At 43.4% G+C, this 19,363-nt stretch overlaps 1 protein-coding gene across 8 annotated transcripts in view; it reads left to right on the forward strand.

Annotated features, from left to right (window-relative positions):
• Nucleotides 1-19,363, forward strand: part of arvcfb (ARVCF delta catenin family member b) — a 268,096-nt gene that overhangs the window by 119,926 nt on the left and 128,807 nt on the right. The window contains exon 1 of one of the 8 annotated variants that reach the window (XM_069682302.1): nt 10,710-10,882. The exons of the other annotated variants lie outside the window; for them this stretch is intronic. Within the exon in view, the coding sequence (XP_069538403.1) occupies nt 10,862-10,882 (21 nt within the window). The 5' untranslated portion in view covers nt 10,710-10,861. Of the gene's footprint in view, nt 1-10,709; nt 10,883-19,363 lie in introns of those variants that run through there. 8 annotated transcript variants of the gene reach the window in all.

A 19,363-nucleotide genomic window follows, 5' to 3' on the forward strand; every position in this document is an offset into this window, starting at 1 on the left:
CTAATGTTCTTGTGAACATAGACATATTAGACACTGGGGATATTTTTTAACCAGCCAATAGCGTCTAGCTGGGAATGATTGCAGTACTGGTTTTGTCCATCGCTTTGGTCAACACTAAAAGATAATCCTTAATGGAATCAGAGATTCCCGATGCTGGATGCTGGATGGATTGTCACAAAATTCCATGAAGACATTCATGGTGCCCAGAGGATGAGTTATAATGACTTTGGTGATCCTCAACCTTTTCATCCAGCCCCACCAGAAGGTCAAAGATTTCACTCATCCATTGATATATCTGGAGAACTACCAGATGGATTAGCACAAACTTTTGGATAGATGTTCATGGTTCAAGTATTTCTATTTTTGCAAAGTTCGGCAGTGAGTGCTACGTTAGCTTGTTAGAGGGAAGCAGGAGGAGTGTTTTCTTTAGAGACGCGTTCAGAGCCGGATCATCGCAGAGATAAAGGCAGAAAATGGACTGAAGAAATGGACAGTGAGACAGAAAATACAAAAATTAAGTCAACCTTTGTCAGAGACCAACCTAGAATTGCCCCTCTCCCTAGACAGGCAAGTAATGTGGACTTATCTATGAAATACCTTGAGAAGAGTCTCTGTGAAATGGTAAAAGGACTGCACTTATACAGCACTTTGGTAGTCTTCTTCAGACCACTCAAAGCACTTTTACATTCTTCACACATTCATACAGTGTTGGTAGAGGCTGCTATGCAATTTGGGGTTCAGTGTCTTGCCCAAGGACACTTCGACACTTCGACTGCAGGAGCTAAGGGTTGTACCGCCAACCTTCCAACTGGGAGACGATCGACTCTACCGCTGAGCCACAGCTGCCCCTTTGTACAGTCCATAGAGGTCACAACAGACAATACTGTAATACTTGCTACCAAGCTACGTATGTCATGCTATTGGCCAAATCAAGAACTTTACAACATGAGGTGTTTGTCTCCACTCTGTCCACAGGGGGCAGCAAAATCAACATACAATGAAAGTTCTTTAAAGCTGCTTTATACCTGCAAAATTAATTATATAATCATTAGCCTTAGCTATACGTTGTGTTAACAAATATGGCGACAGTGGTAAACATTACCTGCTAAATGTTAGCATGATGATAGTATAGCATGCTAGCAGGTTTAGCTCAAAGCACCACAGAAGCTAGGAACTGTCTCTGAAGCCGGGCTGTAGACTTTTGTCTATGTTTGAAGATTTTATTACATTAGTTTTGGCCCTGCTTGATGTCAACACACGGAGTAAAGAGGTAGATCTCGCCTTGACCGTTGTATTGTAACAATGAGTGTGTAAGGGGTTCGTGTAAACAGCACTGCCCTACTTTCTGAGACCTTTCTAATTGAATTCTGACCCTCGCTCACTTCACTATAACACTTTATGAATTACCGCCCAGGAAGAGAATCAGAGTGTTTAGGCTGCGACATCCTGCGAGAAACATCACAACAATGCTGTCGGGCCCTCCATTAGCCTTCCTGATGTGATTATCAGTGGAGACTCAGTGACACGCACCAAGACGCCTTTGAATCCGCCTCCATTGACGGCGCCCGACATGTGACCGTTCCCGTGCTAAGACTTTACTCTCTTTTCATTTGATATTGTGTTTGTCTGTTGTAATTGATTTAGCCTGAAGGAGCGTTATCGGCACGGCTGTGAAAGGTCAAGTGGTGCATGGTGACGGTTTCTCTGTGTGGAAAAAGGCAGACAGCTCTCAGACACCCACGTCTGTGTGGAGCTACGGGAGAAGGTGACCTCATTTCATATACACCAGACGCCTCATCTATCGACACTGCCCGGCACACATCCCCTCTCTCGGTGCATGCGATCACCCGGCTCCTTCGAAAGGGAAACTCAGGATAATTTCTTGCACTGTGGATATCATTAAATGTTGGTGTTTGGACGCTATATTCTGCTGGCTTCTAGCAACGCAGAGGCATATCATCCCCTTGTGCAAATGTTGTGGGAAGTTTTCAAAGGCTTGCGAGCGTTAGCGAGAGGGGAACAGTGCAGCCTTTGATCTGTGCTGCTGTCTGTGGTGAAGATGTACAGACCCAGCGATGGCACAACAGCACTCAACCAACAATCGCCCTCAGCCGCCCTCCACCCACTTTCATCCCCGCAGCCCCCCTGGCCCTGTCGAGGAACAATGGACACAAAGGGCTGAGGGTGCTATAGCGACAGGAGATCCATCCTTGCGCTGGCAGGGCCCCGGAGCCCCTGTACCCTCGTAAATCACCTGCCTAACAATGAGCCTCAGTTTACCCCCCTCCCCTGTCTTCTTCTCTCACTGTGCCATCACAAACCTTCTCTCCTCCCATAAGCACTCTAATTACCTCGCTGTGAAAGTGGCTGCTTTGTTTATTTTTGTATACCGCACTGCTCCCGTACCCTCCCAGACCACTTTCCGCTTATAGTTTCAGCCATGGAGCCGCCTGCAGAAAAGTTACATTTGAATTTTAATAATGTTTCTTGTTTCCATAGAGAAAACTCACAATTTAAGGGGAACTTAGTCCTCTGGATATTATGGATGCAACACAAAAACATTGTGCAGACACCAACACCATAAGAACAGCATCTAAATTTATGTAGCAGTATTTGTTTTCTCCCCGAAAGTTAGCAGTCAGCAATAAACTTTACAGCTGTTCTTCTCAAAGCCAGAACTTCGTCACATCTGAACACTTACTCTTTAAAGAAAAAGGAGTAAAACATCAATAATCCTGTTTAGAACTCACAAAAAAAGTCCTTACATCTTTCCATTTCCCATAACGTGACACCTTGTTGTTTATTGTTTCCGTGTGGAGCCATTTTCACTTATTTTCTGCTCTCAGGTTTGATTTGGAAAAAGTCTCCTCTGGATCTGATCATTCGATTTTTGGGGGCAGCTTTGTTTTCCACTCGACACCTTGTGCGAGTCATGAACACCGAGTTTGCGAACTAATGATTTTTAAAGAAAGTTTAAAAGAGGTAGGCCTGGAGTGGACTGTTCAATAATCTTGGATCTAGTGGTTCAATTCTTGGCTCCTCCCTGCAGCAAGTTAAGGTCTGAAGGACTCTAAAGGCCCCGCGATCCATATGAAAATCTAATAAATGTATCAAACATTAAAGCAGCAGAAACCTCTTGCTTATTCCCACTACATCGCTCAAACTTAAGCTAAAATGCACAGAGCGTGCCATCTAAGTTCCAGCTTATCTTTTATTCACCCACTTCTACATTAACAGTCAAGTTTGGAGGCAATGGCCCATGAATCACACCGCTAACCGCTCGAGGTAGGGGGTCAGTCCTTTCAGCTCAGTACAGGGGCTGACATGGAAGGACAGGAGTTTTTACTCAAGGTTGGGGTTGCGCATATTTGTCGGGTTCAGACGAACAGGGAGAAAGAGGTTTGAAGGGGAGGCGGCAGAAAAGCCTTTTGTGCTGTAGGCTATTTATATTCCTCCGGGGCGGCTCAAACCTTCATCCTTCAAATCAACCCCAACGCTGGTGGACTTAATGCCTGTCCGGGTGCTCCTCCCTGCCATTTGATCACAATCCATTAAACTATTAGGCTCACTAAAAGCACTGAGAGGGGTATCTGCTCCCATTTCTTTTTACCAGACATCCTCTTTACTCTCATAGGTGAGACAGGCTGAATATCTCAGAGGGCCCTGCCACAGCCTGAACGTTTCAGGGCAGCACGGAAGTCTGCGTATGCACTTCAAGATGACCACTGCAGTCTAAACAGCCTGCTGGGTTTGGCTGTTAAGCTCAGGGACTAAATTGTAGCCCATGTGTTAAAAATAAAAGCCCCTCTCCTTCACAGGACCCCGGTGCCACCTGAGGAATGTGACCTCACCCTCCGCAGTGTCCAGCAGGACAACCAAACACGGTCGACCTCTTTCACCCGAAAGAAAAATAAATTGAAAACAGTCTCAGAACTTTGTAGAGGGTCCGGAGGTGTTCTTCAAAGCCTTGATTTAATTATCCTCATGAGTTTAACATACTGGTGCGACATTTTTACTGCATGACTTACAAGCATGTAAATGCTCATCAAACGAGGAACAGAAGCAGCACTGAGACTTGTTTTGGGAGGTTTGCAGGAGCTCTTTATTGGACAGAGAATACCTAAAGACTACCTTAATGGGAAGAGGGACTTGGAGCTAAACGTTTCTTTTCAATGTCTCCCCGGTGTGTTCTTTAATAAAGGCGACTACAATGTGAATATTCAGGTTAAGTAAAGCAATTTAAAGAGGTCCAGCAAGGCTCTCCACAGTTAAAACTGATAAGCTGCATCTCTTATGAATCAGAGAATACATGCAGACATGTGGACTGGCCTTGGAATTTAATACTAATTGAAAAATACAAATGGACTTTTGTGTTTGAACGTCAGAGCCGCGTTCACAGTTCCTGCAAAGCTCAAAATACATTCAAAAACAGCTTACGCAAAAGATTAATCAGCGGAAGAAGTCTAAAAAGACCCTCGAGAATGAATGAATCACCTCAGAAGAGGCCGACTTCACTCCCAGCGGGATACTTTACCTGGATTTAGCCTTAAATCTCAGCTCTCTTTAATGCTAACGGAAGCAAACCTCTTGGTATTTGCTGGTTCCAGTCAATCCTCGCTCTTCCACCTGTGTGCATCAGAGGGATTATCCGCACTTTGCAACTTGAGTGTACGCAGCAGCAGCAGCCGTCTACAGGTGGTTAAACATCAGATTATAGCAATTAAGTCAGAACCACACATGCATCCAGTGACTCTGCAATCTGACTACAGTCGGTTCTGCCTCAGGCGGCGGCACGCTACGATGCGGGACAGACTATCACAGACTCTGGAAACCTTTGCTACTTTGTGAAGCAGAGCTGCACACACTTTGTCTTAAAATCATCTGTCTTAAGCTGAAAGCAGGCTGTGGGGCCCTCTTTACATGTTGGCACATTTGGAAAGGGTGAAGTGGAAAGAAGTAGGGCATGGTATGTGGACTGTTTCACACGGAGTGATTCTTGATGTGGAGGGTGATGCTAATAGCGCAGGAATGTGTGAAACGACTCTTGACAGACTTTCTACAAGTGCCTCATTCAAGCTGATTATTATGGGTTTCAATATTTACACAGACACGTTAATGGAAATAAATAACTTTTAAAGTGAGTCACTATCTATCGCCAAATGAGGTAACACAATGGTGACTGAGCCTGTGGCCCACTGATGAAAGCCTTTGTATTTGCAGTATTACAGACTGGAAAAAATCACAAGCAGCGCCCAGTTAGTGACACGTTTTCCATCACCCAGCAGTGGTTGGTCTGCCAGAGAGGGTAGGCGGAGCTAAGCGGCTGCTTTTCCGCTCTCTGCAAGTGTTGCGAGTAAACAGTAATCTGCTATGGCTGAACAAACAAAGAAAAGATGGATGACTACAGATACAACAATAAGTGAAAATCCAAAGAAAAAGAAACAAACTCGACGCTCAGATGAAGGCAAACAGTCTAAAAAGGAAAGCAACCGTCAGCAAGGAAAATCAAGAGTTACAACCGGAGCCAACCGTGGACGTCACACGTGCAGCACTGTCTGGATATCTGGGAAGTGTGCTCCCGCAATTACTGTTTTTTGCCATAGGTGTCGCCAAAGAGAACAAAACTGAGATCTTTGAGATTACCACTTTAACATCCTTTAGATGACAGAATTACAAATGGAGCCGATTTTCTTCACTTTCTCATCCATTAATTTCCCAACAACATGACACAACAGATCTGCTAAAAGGCTGTGAATCAAAAACATATGAGGCGTATAAAAGATGAGTTTTATCTTTGGAAAAAGATGTTTTGCTAGTTAGCTGGCCAAAAATAAATCTCAAACAGATTAGAGTTTCTCAAGAACTTTGTATGGCATTAGGCCATGGTTCAACTATTTTCATTTTAGACATAGTCCTGAACAACCAATAGAGACTATCCAAACTAAACATTATGTGAAACTAAAGTACAAAGTTTTAGATTAGCTGCATGTCGGCCTCAGACGAATACACAATTTGCCATTTTTGCCTCATTCGGCACCAAAATGAGTCGTGACATGGTGTAAAACAAGGACGAGCTGAATCCAGTGATAGAAGTACAACCGATTCTGCTGTACAGTTACAGTGTTTGATATAAAAAGAGAAAATAGGACCTTTTGATCTGAAGTGATGTCATTTAAACAGAGCTTTATTTCCCTAAATGAAGAGAAAATTGCCTTTTTGCAAGAACAAAAGCCCCAAATAGATTGGACTCTAATCCTCTGCATTGCTGAGTAGCCCTTTTCAAGGGGAAAATAAAACATGATAGTAAGAGTCATTAGATAAGGGACTTTATGCAAGCTGGGCCATTGTTACAATAAACAGCAGTCAGGCTGAAGCAGAGCAGAACATCTCGGGCCTGCAGACTCACACATACATTATTCCTTCCTTCAGGGCCCCACACTGTGCAGCGATTGTCCTTAAGAACGCAGAGCAGAAAAGTCAGTGTTATCTGTAAAAACACTTTTTATTCACTCTTCATGGACCTGCTTTGTGTGCAGTGGAACATTTCTTTGAACTCACTCACCTCTTTACTAAAGTTTGGTGGTGAAGTAGTGTTTCCTAAGAAATGTATTCTTGGCACAGCTGGAAAGCTTTGAAGTACAAGTCACAATTAGATGTCATTAAAGTCTCCTTTGAAACTGAAGATTATAAAAACATTATTTTTTGTAATGAAAGCCCAAAATATATATTATAAAAGCGCTCCTCCCTTCAGTCTGTCTTTGTACCTGCTTTTTCTCTCTCTTTTCCTGCTTCAGGCGTCTCCAATGGAAGCGTAAAGCCTGATTCCAGCAGATGCAGCTTCATCGGAGGTATCTGGCTGTCAAAGCGCGCCTTGTTGCCGAACATTAACCTTTCCACCATCTGTTTCACACCGCACATCCTGACAGAGTAAAGCTGACTTCAGGAGCTTTGATTACAACTCCTGGATTATTCATACGCCTTGTACATTTATTTTACAAGGCCCAGGCGTGGGCTGGCTACACTCGAGGGAATATGGCTTTTGTCTGACAGTAGCAGGTATTCCTGGATACAGTATATATCAAACAACCTCTGTTGTTGAACACATTGTAGGAATTATTTGAATTAAATGTTGAATATGCTTTTGGGATATTTAGTCTACCTCAACTTATACTGTCTAAGAGTTATACCCTTAATTTAAACCAAGCTAGGTACATGGTTTAAGGGATCACAGTGTCTGTCGGTCCCCAACTTTGCCCTTGAATGAAGTATCTCAACAATTGTTTGATAGACTGCCATGAAATGATGCAGATAAACCTAATGACTTTAATGATGCCCACAGCTTTCCTCAAGCAAAACACTAAAAAGCTTTTAGCCAAATATTTTATTTAGAAATCCTTTTCTACAAACATGCATGATCCTCAGACGACTCAACGAAATCTCTTGGGTGATTCCCTGACTTGTCACTGTGCCGCGGTGTGCCACAATGAGGTTGACATTTGTGGTTTTAAAGTGGTAATCGGTGATGATAAACCGTAATTGCAGGAGCACACTTCCCAGATGTGACGTCCACGGTTGGCTCCGGTTGTAACTCTTGATTTTCCTCGCTTACAGTCGCTTTCCTTTTTAGACTGTTTGCTTCATCTGAGCGTCGAATTTGTTTCTTTTCTTCTTCTTTTCTTTCTTACTTTTATTATGTTTGTTTTTTACTGTTTTTTACTGTTTACTTGCAACACTTGGAGAGACTGGAGAAAAAGCTGATTTACAGACAAGTGTGTTTGTTGCATTGTCAGAAAAATGAACACTTCAATCAGCATGATGAGAACTAACTATAATGACAGAAACCATGTTTGAGAAAAATATGTTTGGCATGTATTTTGATTTTATAGTTTGACTCATGTCCCATCTGTTAACATGGAGGAGGCGGGCTTTATGACATATACTGCAGCCAGTCAGCAGGCGGCGATAGAGAGGGTTTGCCTTCACTTTTAGGGAGCTGTCATGTCGTCCATCTATATATACAGTCTATGGTTTCCTTCTAAGTTTCTTTAGTCGTGGGCAGCCTGAAAACGTGTGTGCATTGCAAGCATGTTAGCATACTGATGGATGTTAGCCTTTAGCTAACGTAGCTCAGCCAGAATCGCTAGTGTGGCTTTTGTAAACTCACAGTCTTGTATAAGTCCAGATGGCATGGACATTTGATAAAATAATCACAATAAAATGGACGCAGGCAAAACACACAAGTCTGATTTATGGAGAAAATAAAGAGCAATGCCTCTTCACTCATCCGCTCCCATGAGTTTTCCAAAGCACTTAATGGATTTTTAAACAGGGTTATGAAACTCACTCGGCGCGTAAATGGCTCAAATGGAATGTGATATTGCAAATCACATAAGAGAAAGTTAAATTGACGTTACAAGACCTGTTTTTTTAGACCACTTTTAGGAGGTAATGTTGGTCGGATGAATTCTTAATGGTATTGTTGAAAGTAAATAGATCTAGATGTAATGGTGCATGGTGGGCCAGGTCTTTCATTAAGAACAAATGGAGCAGTAACATTCAGGGAGATGAAATACCAGGCTTGAGGAATGCAAAACCTCAGCCGTTTCCCCCCCGTTTGGGACTTCTCCTTTCTCTGCTTTCTCCGATTTAGTCCAGTCACTCTTTCTCTCTCTTCTGTAAGTCCAGACGTCCCTCAAAGTTGTCCTTACTTAAGCTTCCATCGACGTTATTAGATTAACATTCCTCCTCAGTCTTGGTCACAGTCATAGATATTTGAATGCGAATTCTTTCACGTACGCCCCCCCCTCCCTTATATCAAGTGCAGTGAGAGGAACGGGACAAAGAGGCAGAAAAAAGGAGCTGTGTGTGTGCGTGTGTGTAGGGTGTAAAAATTTGCAGAGTGTTGGGTGCCTTCGCCTCAAATGGGGCAACTTTTGTTGTGTGTGTGAACCCCTTTCCCCCCCTCCCCTTCCTCCTTTTTCCTCTTCTCTCTCTGTCTATGCCAACAAGGGGGAGGGGTCGACGGGTTGACAGACAGACGCAGCTGGAGTGCATAGAGGGAGCTGGTCCCACCCCGAAAAGATGCCAGACATAGACCCAATGAGAGAGAGAGAGGAGGAGAGGGAGCTGCTTCACTTCCAGCTCCTGCTGCCTGTCTGGGAAACCTCCTTTCTGTTAACACACCTCCTCTTTCCCCCTCTCTCTCAGCCCCACAGGTTTTTGTCCTCGCTCTGGCTAACTTTTTTTGTTGAGTGTGTGTGAGTGTGTGTGTGCGTGCGTGCAAATGCACACAGTTCAGCTCAGCTCAATTCCTTTTCTTGGATTCCTGTTTAGTCAGAGGGGGGGGGGATTCAGCAGGGCAACAGCTCTCTCTGCCCTACATCTCTCTGCATTTCATACAATACATCCATACATACATCCTCACATACATTACATACATACATAATCAGAGACATGCTTACACATACAGCATCTTTTCAAAGGAGAAAGCAACGTCGCTTTTTTCAGTGTCAAACCAGCCACAGATAGCCAGAATTACACCTGATGCTGCCCGGCTTTACTTTCAAAATAAAAGCCTTACTGTTTCCACAAAAAAAGAAGCCAGTTCAACTCAAATTATTAAATTATTCTGCTATATGCCCAATGAAAAACAATGAAGGCTGTCCACTCTAAATCATCTATCTCCAGTCTTTCCACTACGTTTTGTTTTTAATCCAAATTCTTCTCAGTCCATTTGACATTGTCTTCTTATTAAAATGAATTGCAGTCTGCCAAGTAGAGTTAAATAAATATTTTTTTAAAGAAATAGTATTCTCTTGAAAAAGCAACATATGCCTACTTCTATATGTGTATGTTAGGCTTATCCATCATGGCCGACAGAACATGCATCACTGTTGGGGAATGACCTGGACTTACATTGTCACTTGATAAAAAGATTTTTATTAATCCTGAAGCAAATTATAGTGCAAGATAGTTCCAAGTTAACAAACTACTTGAAAAAAATTTGAAAATAGTTAAAGATATCAAATACAATAAATAAAAGACGATGAGGAGCGACTCTAGCAGGCTGCTGCCTGGGACAGCACTGGACGTGAAGAGACCTTGATTTTATTATATAAGTTCAATTAAGTACTTTGCTTCCACTAAAATCACTTACGTATTTTAAGAGACATAAAGTGCACCAACAGTTTAATATTTAATGATCTGTAAACAAATGAATCAGTGGGCCTATTAAACACATTGATTTTTTTTTTAATTATTGCTTTTATTATTGCTGACTTTTGTATGTGTTTGGTTACAAATGATGTACAATTATTAATGGCTACTAGGCCTATATCATTTTTTGATAGCTTGGTATGTTGCTTTCTTTGCTAAGCTAGCTTGCGGAATATGGTTGAAGTCTTTTCAATTGGAGACTGACCAAGACATGGAAAAAACAGTAATGTCTTAGCGTGCCATTTTCTCTTAACAATGTTCTTAATCTACAGCTTAAACCATAAACCGTTGACGTCTTTGTTTGTTTTGAAGTAGCTTTGAAGTAGCAAACCCGCCAACTCTCTTTTTCAAGCGTGTAGAATAGTCACGCTTTTACTTTGAAAGCCCCGCCGCCAGACTTCCTGTATTTCACGCGCTAACCGTGTCCCTCTTGACTCCGCTGAGCAGAGGATGGCTGCCTGCGTCTGAGCTGCTGCCTCTGCGCTCACAGAGGGAAGACTCAACGTAAATAGAGCAGGAAAAACGTGCGGAGACGAGAGGAGGAGAGGAGGGAAAGGAGAACTTTTCCGAGAGGAGGAAATAGTTGCCACAAAATTCCCCGGGAGGTTTTATATATTTGTCGGAAGCGAAGGGTTGGTTTTGGACCATGCCTGCTGAAGTGAAACAGGTTAGTGTTATTGTGCCTGCCTGCCGGTCTCCTCTCTCTGCTCTCATCGTATCTTCAGCCTCTCTGACTCTTCTTGTCTTTCTCCTCCTCCTAACTGGTTCCTTATTGTTTGGATGCAGCTGCTTTCCTATCATTTCATCCATGTCACTATTTTATAGTATATATTTAGCTTTTTTACACCCAGTTTAAAGAGATGATTCTCAGATTTATCGATGCCCTTCAGGAAGATAGTGCTTGCGCGCGAGTGTGTGTAATATGTGTTGATGTGTAGCATGTGTGTGGTATGCATACATGTGCACAGGCTACTGCATGACATCAGATACAGTAAGAACTATGCACTTACACCACTTAGTGACCATTTCATGCTGTAAATAGTCAGGACCCTGAGATATGTTTAGGGGTGTTCATGTGTCTGTGTGTGTGTGTGTTTGCACTTGTGTGTGTGTTGGGGTTGTCTCGCAGTAAAGCAGTGCTGTGACTTATGAGTTCACTGACACATTCATGGGCTCAGACGTGTCAGTAGCACCTAGAGAATGACTGCTGTGATCATGGGACAAGCAGTGAAGTATTGAAAGTTTGTCCCTGATCATCGCCTGCCAGGCTCTGAATCAGCCCTGGCCAGGATTTATAGCCTTTGGGCTGTAGCGCCAATTGTGTGAGAGACATGGCATTAAACCCTTTTGTCTTCCACTTGCACAGATACCACAGGAATGTGCTTTTGTTAGCTCTTGCGAGTGTGTAACTGTGTCTGTGTGGGTGTGTGTGTAGCAGGGCATGATGTGCATACATTATTGGAAGCGTTCCCTGTGTTATAAGCGCATCCACAGGCAGCCTACACCATCACAACGCTCTTTTCCCCGCCGAGCTTGGCAGCGCTCAGATGCACAGAAATGGAAGACAGACATCCAAAAACAAAGAAAGAAAGTGATGGAAGAAAATCGCATTGAATAAGGTCAACTTCTCATCAGAGCTGCTCTCCTCCGCTGAGCTGCGAGGGGTGGAGTTACCAAACCCCTCTCTGGCAGACAAAAACATTCTCTCAGCTCTCCACGCTGCTCTGATAATAATACGTTAACAGTTGCCCCCGTGGATGAGTGCCACCAGATAACTGGAGGAGTCTCAGCCAAGAAGAGAGGCTGTTTTTCTCTCTTACACATTCTTTGTTCTTTCCATCCATTGGTTTTGACAAGTTTGAAGGCTCTGCTCAGAGTGCCAGCCGATGGATGAAAAGCAGGGCAGAAGTTGCCTGTTGGCTCGGATTATGTGAATGGGATGAAAAGCATGCTGGAACCGCCGCAGATGCATCCCAAAATGGATTGGAGAGGTGCAGGAAGCCGCCTCAAGTCCGTGACCCCCGTGAGACCGGGATAGTTGGCATACTTCAGGGCAGGCCGGCATCAATACGTGACCTTTTCAACTCAGCTGGACATTCCTCAGCTTGGAAACACCTGCTTGGACGGTGCTGTTTTTGTAGGGGGTCGACGTGTGCCTGAGTCACACTCAAGCCATAAATGGATCGATTTCAGAGTCCATTTAGTTGTTTTTGTTGTCCCTCTGCCTGCTTTGCTCAGTAATCACTGGGCCATTAAGAGTAGTTAGGAGTTGTCATTTGAACTTCTGCTAGCTGCCACTTGAACTACTAATGCAGTCATTGTTGACTGTTGTGCAATGTAATAAATATGTTAGTATAAAACCCATGTAACTACAGGACCCTGATTAATACTACATGTGTGTACATTTAATCCTGATAGTGTTATTTTATAAGAACTACAGTCATATTTTCCCCCTTTTTTTCTGCTCTTGCGCCTCATTGCCTCACAGCTAAAACACCATAGCTTTAGCTTTGTGCTTAAACCAAGGACGAACTTGCCCCCCAAAACAACCAGATGCCTTGTTCAAGAGCCCAGTTTGAAGGAGGATACTTTGATTTTGATTTTACATTTTAGTAGGGCTGGGCAATATGACAGTATATATCCTATCATATGTGTTTTTCTATGTCGTCTCCATGGTGATGTCACAAAACCAGCGTCTGAACTGCTTTATGGCAATTTTTTTACGCCATTTTGACAAAGCTTTAAGTTCTCATCCTTGCACGTGGGAGTGAACCAGGAGCGCACCATAGAGGGAGGCGCTGTTTATTAACATGGACATTAACGTGCAGAAAAGGACTGAGGCTCAGCCCAGGCGAAAACGGAGACTCAGTACTTTTTTAATTTGTCAAGTTTAGTAATCCTTTATTGTGATATCGGATTTTAGCAATATCGTCAGCCCTACATTTTAGTGTAATTCCCTTTCAATGTTCCAGCATGTTTTACTTGATATGAAAATAATCTGCCTCTAAATAAGTTAATTTTCTTGCAGTTTCTTGAATTTTTTGTGATAGTTAGATTCACTCTATTGACAATTATTGGTAATGTTTGTTTAATATCTGCAGGTTCTTAGGTTGTCGATTAACTCATTTAGTTTTGCATTAATTTGATAATACATGTCATGATGTTTAATATCACCCTTTGTGAGGCTTTTGCATGACCTATACTAACAGTATAGATACATTGATTGTCATATTTGATATTGATATCTGAAATGATATGCAATTTATGTAAGAGCGGTCAGATAACTGCCATGAACTCTGGTAGTTTAAGTGTAAAGCAGTGGTTCTGTAGTACTTCAGGGCGTCCAGTAGTTTAAAATCAGTTTTTACACCATGAAGAATGTAGCAAGCATCATGGGGAGATAAGAGAGAGATGCTGATCGGCCTTGACCTCATCTAAATGCTGCAGCGGAGCTTATGGCGAATGAGTTTTAGCCCACTGAAGATTACTGCAGAGCCCTCAATTAGTGGGGGAGCCTGCACCAGACCACGTCTGAGTTAAATATAAACTGGCTTTTATTTTGGAACTTTACACCAGCGGGGTAGCTCCCGAATCCTCTGAATTCTGCTGCAGAGGCTGCCGCATCTTCTGCTCATGAAAAATAGACGAACAGATTTGTCGCGAAGGAGAAAGGAAAACATTATGAATAATCCAGTAGTCATCACCCTGCCAAGGTCTATCAAAAAACCGACTTAACTTCTCCTCCGCAAGCTCGAAGCTGGAGGACCTGTCTGGATAACAAAATAATTCATCAGTGATAGCGCCAAAGACTAAAGCAGGTCTCGTCTCCAGACTGCGGGTTACTGCCAGATTCCTGACAGCTAGCGGGTCTTTCAGCTGCAGCAGCCGAGAGTTCCTCCCTCTGCGATGCTGTTTGATTTCTTACCAAAATTAAAAATCCTTCAAACTTCTCTCCATCTTTTTTTTTCCGCGGGGGTGTTGTTGCATGACATCTCAACCGTCCTTGCATATTCTTTTCCATTCCTCTCCTCAGGCTGCCTTTTTGTGTCTGCAGAAGACGCTCAGCAGATCAATATTTGAAGACATGTAGAGCATGAGGAGTGGTTTTGTTTGGGAAGTGGAGGTCATGCAAGAATAATGCCAGTGACCGGAAACATATGACGTTCAATAGCTGTGCAGACTGCTTCAATGCAAGGGGGCATCTCATGGGGGGTTGGGTGGCTGATGGGAGAAGGGGGGTGTCATGAGTGCCTGGTGTGTTTTGAAGGTGACAGGCTATGCTCATATGGTGGTTAGTGCTGGTGACTGGTGACACCAGATGGCCTTCCCGTCACACAGCCTGGCCATATTCCCCATGTTTCACATGCCGTTCCCATGGCTGCCGTTATGGCCGACCCATGACACCCGGTGGTTTGACATGTTGACATGTTACAGTATCTGCCATCCTGCTCACCATCTCCATGAACGCTGCCTGCCTACTGTCCTACCAGTCTTTCACTGGGTGCCTGTTTTTGGTTGTAAGTAACATGAACTCAATTTACTTTAGAGCAGCTGAGACCATATGTACCTCAACATGAGAATACCCCCACCGCCAGCCACATGGCACCCCCAGCACCCTATATCTATATGATCCTCAGTCCTGCATAAGAGCTCAAATATTATGCACATCCCATTCTTCATCACCTCAGCGTGCTACGGTGATTTTCATAATTATCTGTTTACTGAATACTCGGCTTAAATAAGGAAAATCCAACATTTTTTTACTCATTGGTCAGACAAAATACACAATTGGAAGATGCCACGTTGGGTTCTCACAAATAGAACATTTTATAGACTAAGCAGTCAACCAAAAGATGCTAACCAACTATGATTTATTTTTACTTATTTGCTGATTATTTTCTTGAGTGTTTAATTAATTTGTTTTTGTACTGAAAATAGTTAGAAAATTTTCCTTACATTTCCACAAGCCACATATTTGACAAATTTGATGTTTTGTCATACTGACTGACGTTCTCCGTTAAGGGATTAAGTTAATGATTATTAATTGCAAATATTAACATACTAAAAGTGTTAACAAGTGAACTTTATTTTGGCTTTTAAATATGATATAACTTTAAAGAGATTGGTTTTTTTTTTTTGGTTTTTTTTGGACACCAAGTTGTATGAAATACTTGCTAGTAGTGTGGTTGATGCAAAGCTGTTAGCTTACTCACAGAGTCCCGTGGTCGGAGTCCTGGCCCGGTTCTGAACGTAGAATAAGTAGTTCCTAAAAGAAAAATTTGATCACAAAAAAGAATAAGTAGTTCCGGTGAGATGCCGGGGTCATGAAACCAAAAAGTTTTACCCTACAGAAACAACACGCAGGCCATGGCGATCCATTTCCAACACAAAATCATCATCCTAGGATTTCATATACTGCACCTTTTTTTGGCACTATTTTCTCTCTTGAACAATCCAGTATTACTACGCCTGCGGCAGGCTGGTTTCTCAGGTAAGCCGACCTAATAGCTGTTTCACGTTGTTTCAAGTTTCATACAACTTGGTGTCCAAAAAAAACTATCCCTTTAACACAGCTATCAAAATTGCTTCCAATGTATATTCTGACAAAAAAATGATCAAAAATATCCCTCCACCCTTTTTACGTTTAATATCGCGTTAGTTAAGCACTTTGAATTGCCTCAGTGCATGAAATGTGCTGTACAAATAAAGCTGCCTTGTGTAGACACAAATGGTAAGATGCTTCTCTCATATACAGCACTATGCTTATAGATACTAAGCTACAATTACTTAAGTTACAGTTTGGTTGACTTTATCTGAAATCTCCTGATGCAACACGACACCAGACATCTGGTCCTCCAAGTGGGTTAAAACAAACACGAACAAATATGTGCAAATCCCATTTGACCCCTGCAAGTGTTACACTTCACTATACATAGTACACTGTGCACTCGCCCTATATCATATGAACCACCCTCCAGGTTTTGGTATTTACTCTGTGGTTGGGGTCTTTGCCACTCAACCCTCAGCACTATAGATCTTCCCCCCTCCCTCCTCTCTGTGCATTGGGCTGTCTGACAGTGTGACCGATGCAGGCCTGCACACGTTCACTCACTGTCTGACCACTGGCGAGGGCCATTATGCTCTCTCAGCTTTCATCATCACACTGATGGAATTAAAAAAAGGTGAATGGCAGTAAATTGGAGGCTGGAGGGGGCGCGGGGCGCGGGATGCCGGAGATGGATGATTTTGTACTGCTATGTTTGGAAACGGCGCTGAGGAGACGAAGCATTAATGAGATGGCAGCTCATTATCTTGCTCGAGCTGTTGTTTTTTTCTTACCTATTCAGCACTTGCTATCAAAAATGTCAGTTGGGTGCATACAGTATGAATCCTGTATGCATGCATTTATGTAATGCACATGCTTAAAAACAACACACTCTGTTTTCCTGGTTTATTTTGCTCAACAAACTTCCAATCACATTTTAATGACTCCTTAGCTAATTGAGAGTTGTTAGTGCTTTTACTGTTGCCAGAAATAGTAAATCCTCCTGGAATGAGGTGTAGACAGCGTCAGCCTCCTCCCACTCCAACACGTAAATAAACACACACACACACAAACACACCGACTGCAGGATACAGTGCAAAGTCAATTAGATCCCCGGCTTATTTTCTCAGTGTTCGTCTGCAGGCTACGGACAGAGCAGCCCTGTTTATAAGGGAGTTAGATTCATGGTTTTCCTGACTGTGTTCAATAAACACCTTCCTATCTGTGCTGCTGGAAGCCAGCAACAAGAGCCATGTTTTCGATCGGTTAGATAAGAAGGCCACTTGCTCCGGAGAAAGCAGAAGAGGCTCAGTCACGCAGAGGCTGAGGCTGACCAGAAACATCATCACACTTTAGATGATGTTGTGCTTGCAGCCACATCAAGGCTGTAATTATTGTAGTGACAATATTTACATGATAATCTCATATTCCAGGGGTTTTGTGATTACATAATGGCAGCAGTTTGCTTATTACACAACCTGATGCTCTAATTCAAGAGATATAAACACCACGCTCCTGTTAGGATGAAACCATGATCTGGGCCTCATTATTAGCGATGCTGTCAACAGATGTATGTAGTGCTAATGGAGGTGAAAACAGAATGAGATGAAAAGCATCTTTGTAGAGACGTGAAGAAAACCTTTCCTTAATGACCCGATGTACTGTGTCACGCCGACCTGTGCTGTGTGGGTGTTTTTGTGTGCATGCATTTGCAGTTTTTCCTCATGCATACACTTGTGTTTTTGTTTATGTTTGCATGTATCTTTGCTGTGAATGGCGCTCCTGCAGGAACAGTGGTTAAAGCTGCAGATGCGACAGTTCTTTGGGCAGCACCATGGATGAATAAGAAACCCTGGTGACCCTTGATGACAGAGATTGATGACACAATGGGTTAAGAAATCCTGTTTCCCCCAACATCTCTACTGTAGAAGAACAGCGTTCAATGTGTATAAAGGTGCTGTAGTTGATTGACGAGCAGCCTGGGCCGTTACTGTCTCAGTACAATATTGATAGTAAGGGTTTAATTTCCGCTAGAGGAAGAGAACAGTCAAGTGCAGTAGATGGCCTGCAGATACATAAACAGTACTTGAGATAGCCCTTAGGATTAAGGGATTAATTGATATGATATGTGCTTTTTATTTTGAAAGGAGCACACAGAGTCAATGAAAGCCGTCCAGGGGAAGTTCTTCCCTCTTATTCCTTCCTCCTTTATCCCTCTTTCCGTGCGCTCCACACTGGGAACACTGCTGCCACCCTGACCTTCAATTGGAGAGGGGTCTGGTTCTGGGGCCTTTTCAAAGGAACTGGAGCTTCTTTGACAGTCATGTATGGTTCATATAGGCTCCGCCCCCTCTGTCCTGCAGCTGGGGACCTCTAAGAGGGGCCCTGAGGGGGAAGGTCAAAGTCCTCATAAAGCTTCCCTCAACCAGAAACGCAGGAACAAACACCTCCCCACTTCTCCTTTCTCTTTCTAACCCCCTCCAGTCCCTTCCACATTGTACTCGGCGGTACATGCGGTGGATGTAGCTGTGGGGGCGGGGGGGGGGAGCGAGAGATGGCTCAGGCTCCTCTTGCATGTTTAGTCTGGAACTTTCTTTTGATGGATTAGCCCACTTCCTGCCTCTGGGCCGGCCGCTGGAAGCAGTCGGGATGCCGGGGAGAGCATCGATCCTCCATCATCGCACCATCTGTCTCATGCTGCCTTTTGGGATTAATGATTCCCTCTGACAGCTCTTTAGTGGGGCTCTATCAGTGCCGGCTGACCATCCAGATTACACTGACATGTGGCGGAGCGAGGAGCTGGCATGAGGCATCTCCAACTTACTTAGTTTAGCTGTTGTAAGGAGTCATCACAGTCAGTGGGTTTTGAAAACCAATTAATGTATGGCAGATCATTTTGGGAAGCTAGCAGCTACAGATAAGCGCAGCAACACTGATTTATATCAAATGGAAATGAACACAAATCAACCCTTAAATCCCAACGTTTTTCACAAATATCATGGCATACTCCCTGACTAAATTGTGGCCAAATTTGTTGTTCCCAAGCAGCGAGGGATTGGATGAGGCGTACATCTCTGTGCACCAGTCTGTGTACTTCAGTTTGTACTCCTGCATAACAGACCCAGTGAGCTAGGTGAGAAGCAGGTTGTATCAAGGACTTATTTCTTGATTAGAATTGTGTTTCTGTTTTTGGTGATTCCACATTTTTAATAAAAGCCTTGTTCTGTATGTAAAAACAACAGTATGTAAGCGTAGTAGATCCATGCTTTGCTTACTCAGAGCTCAGTCACAAAGCCTGCGGGGAGTTTGAAGAGAGGACTGGCTGTTACTGACCCGCTGGCGGTTGGAGTGTGCTGATGAGGTCCGGCACTTCATTAGAATGCTGCTCTGAACCTCGCAACACACAATAGCGGCTGTAACTGCTGATGGCTCAGGTCCAGGGAGAAAAATAAAAGAGAATGATAGGGAAGAAAAGACTGAGAGGGAAAGTCCAAACCGCTGTAAGCTGAGCGGCCTCGGGGCCACAACGGCCTCCGCTACACATAGCCTCTGCTGTAGCAGCCACGACTCTGGGCCCCAACACCGTCTGTACACAAACATTAT

The sequence above is a fragment of the Semicossyphus pulcher genome, unplaced genomic scaffold (genome assembly GCF_022749685.1).
Source record: "Semicossyphus pulcher isolate SPU_LCO1_2020_fin unplaced genomic scaffold, fSemPul1.0.p SCAF_6, whole genome shotgun sequence".
NCBI lineage: Eukaryota > Metazoa > Chordata > Actinopteri > Labriformes > Labridae > Semicossyphus > Semicossyphus pulcher.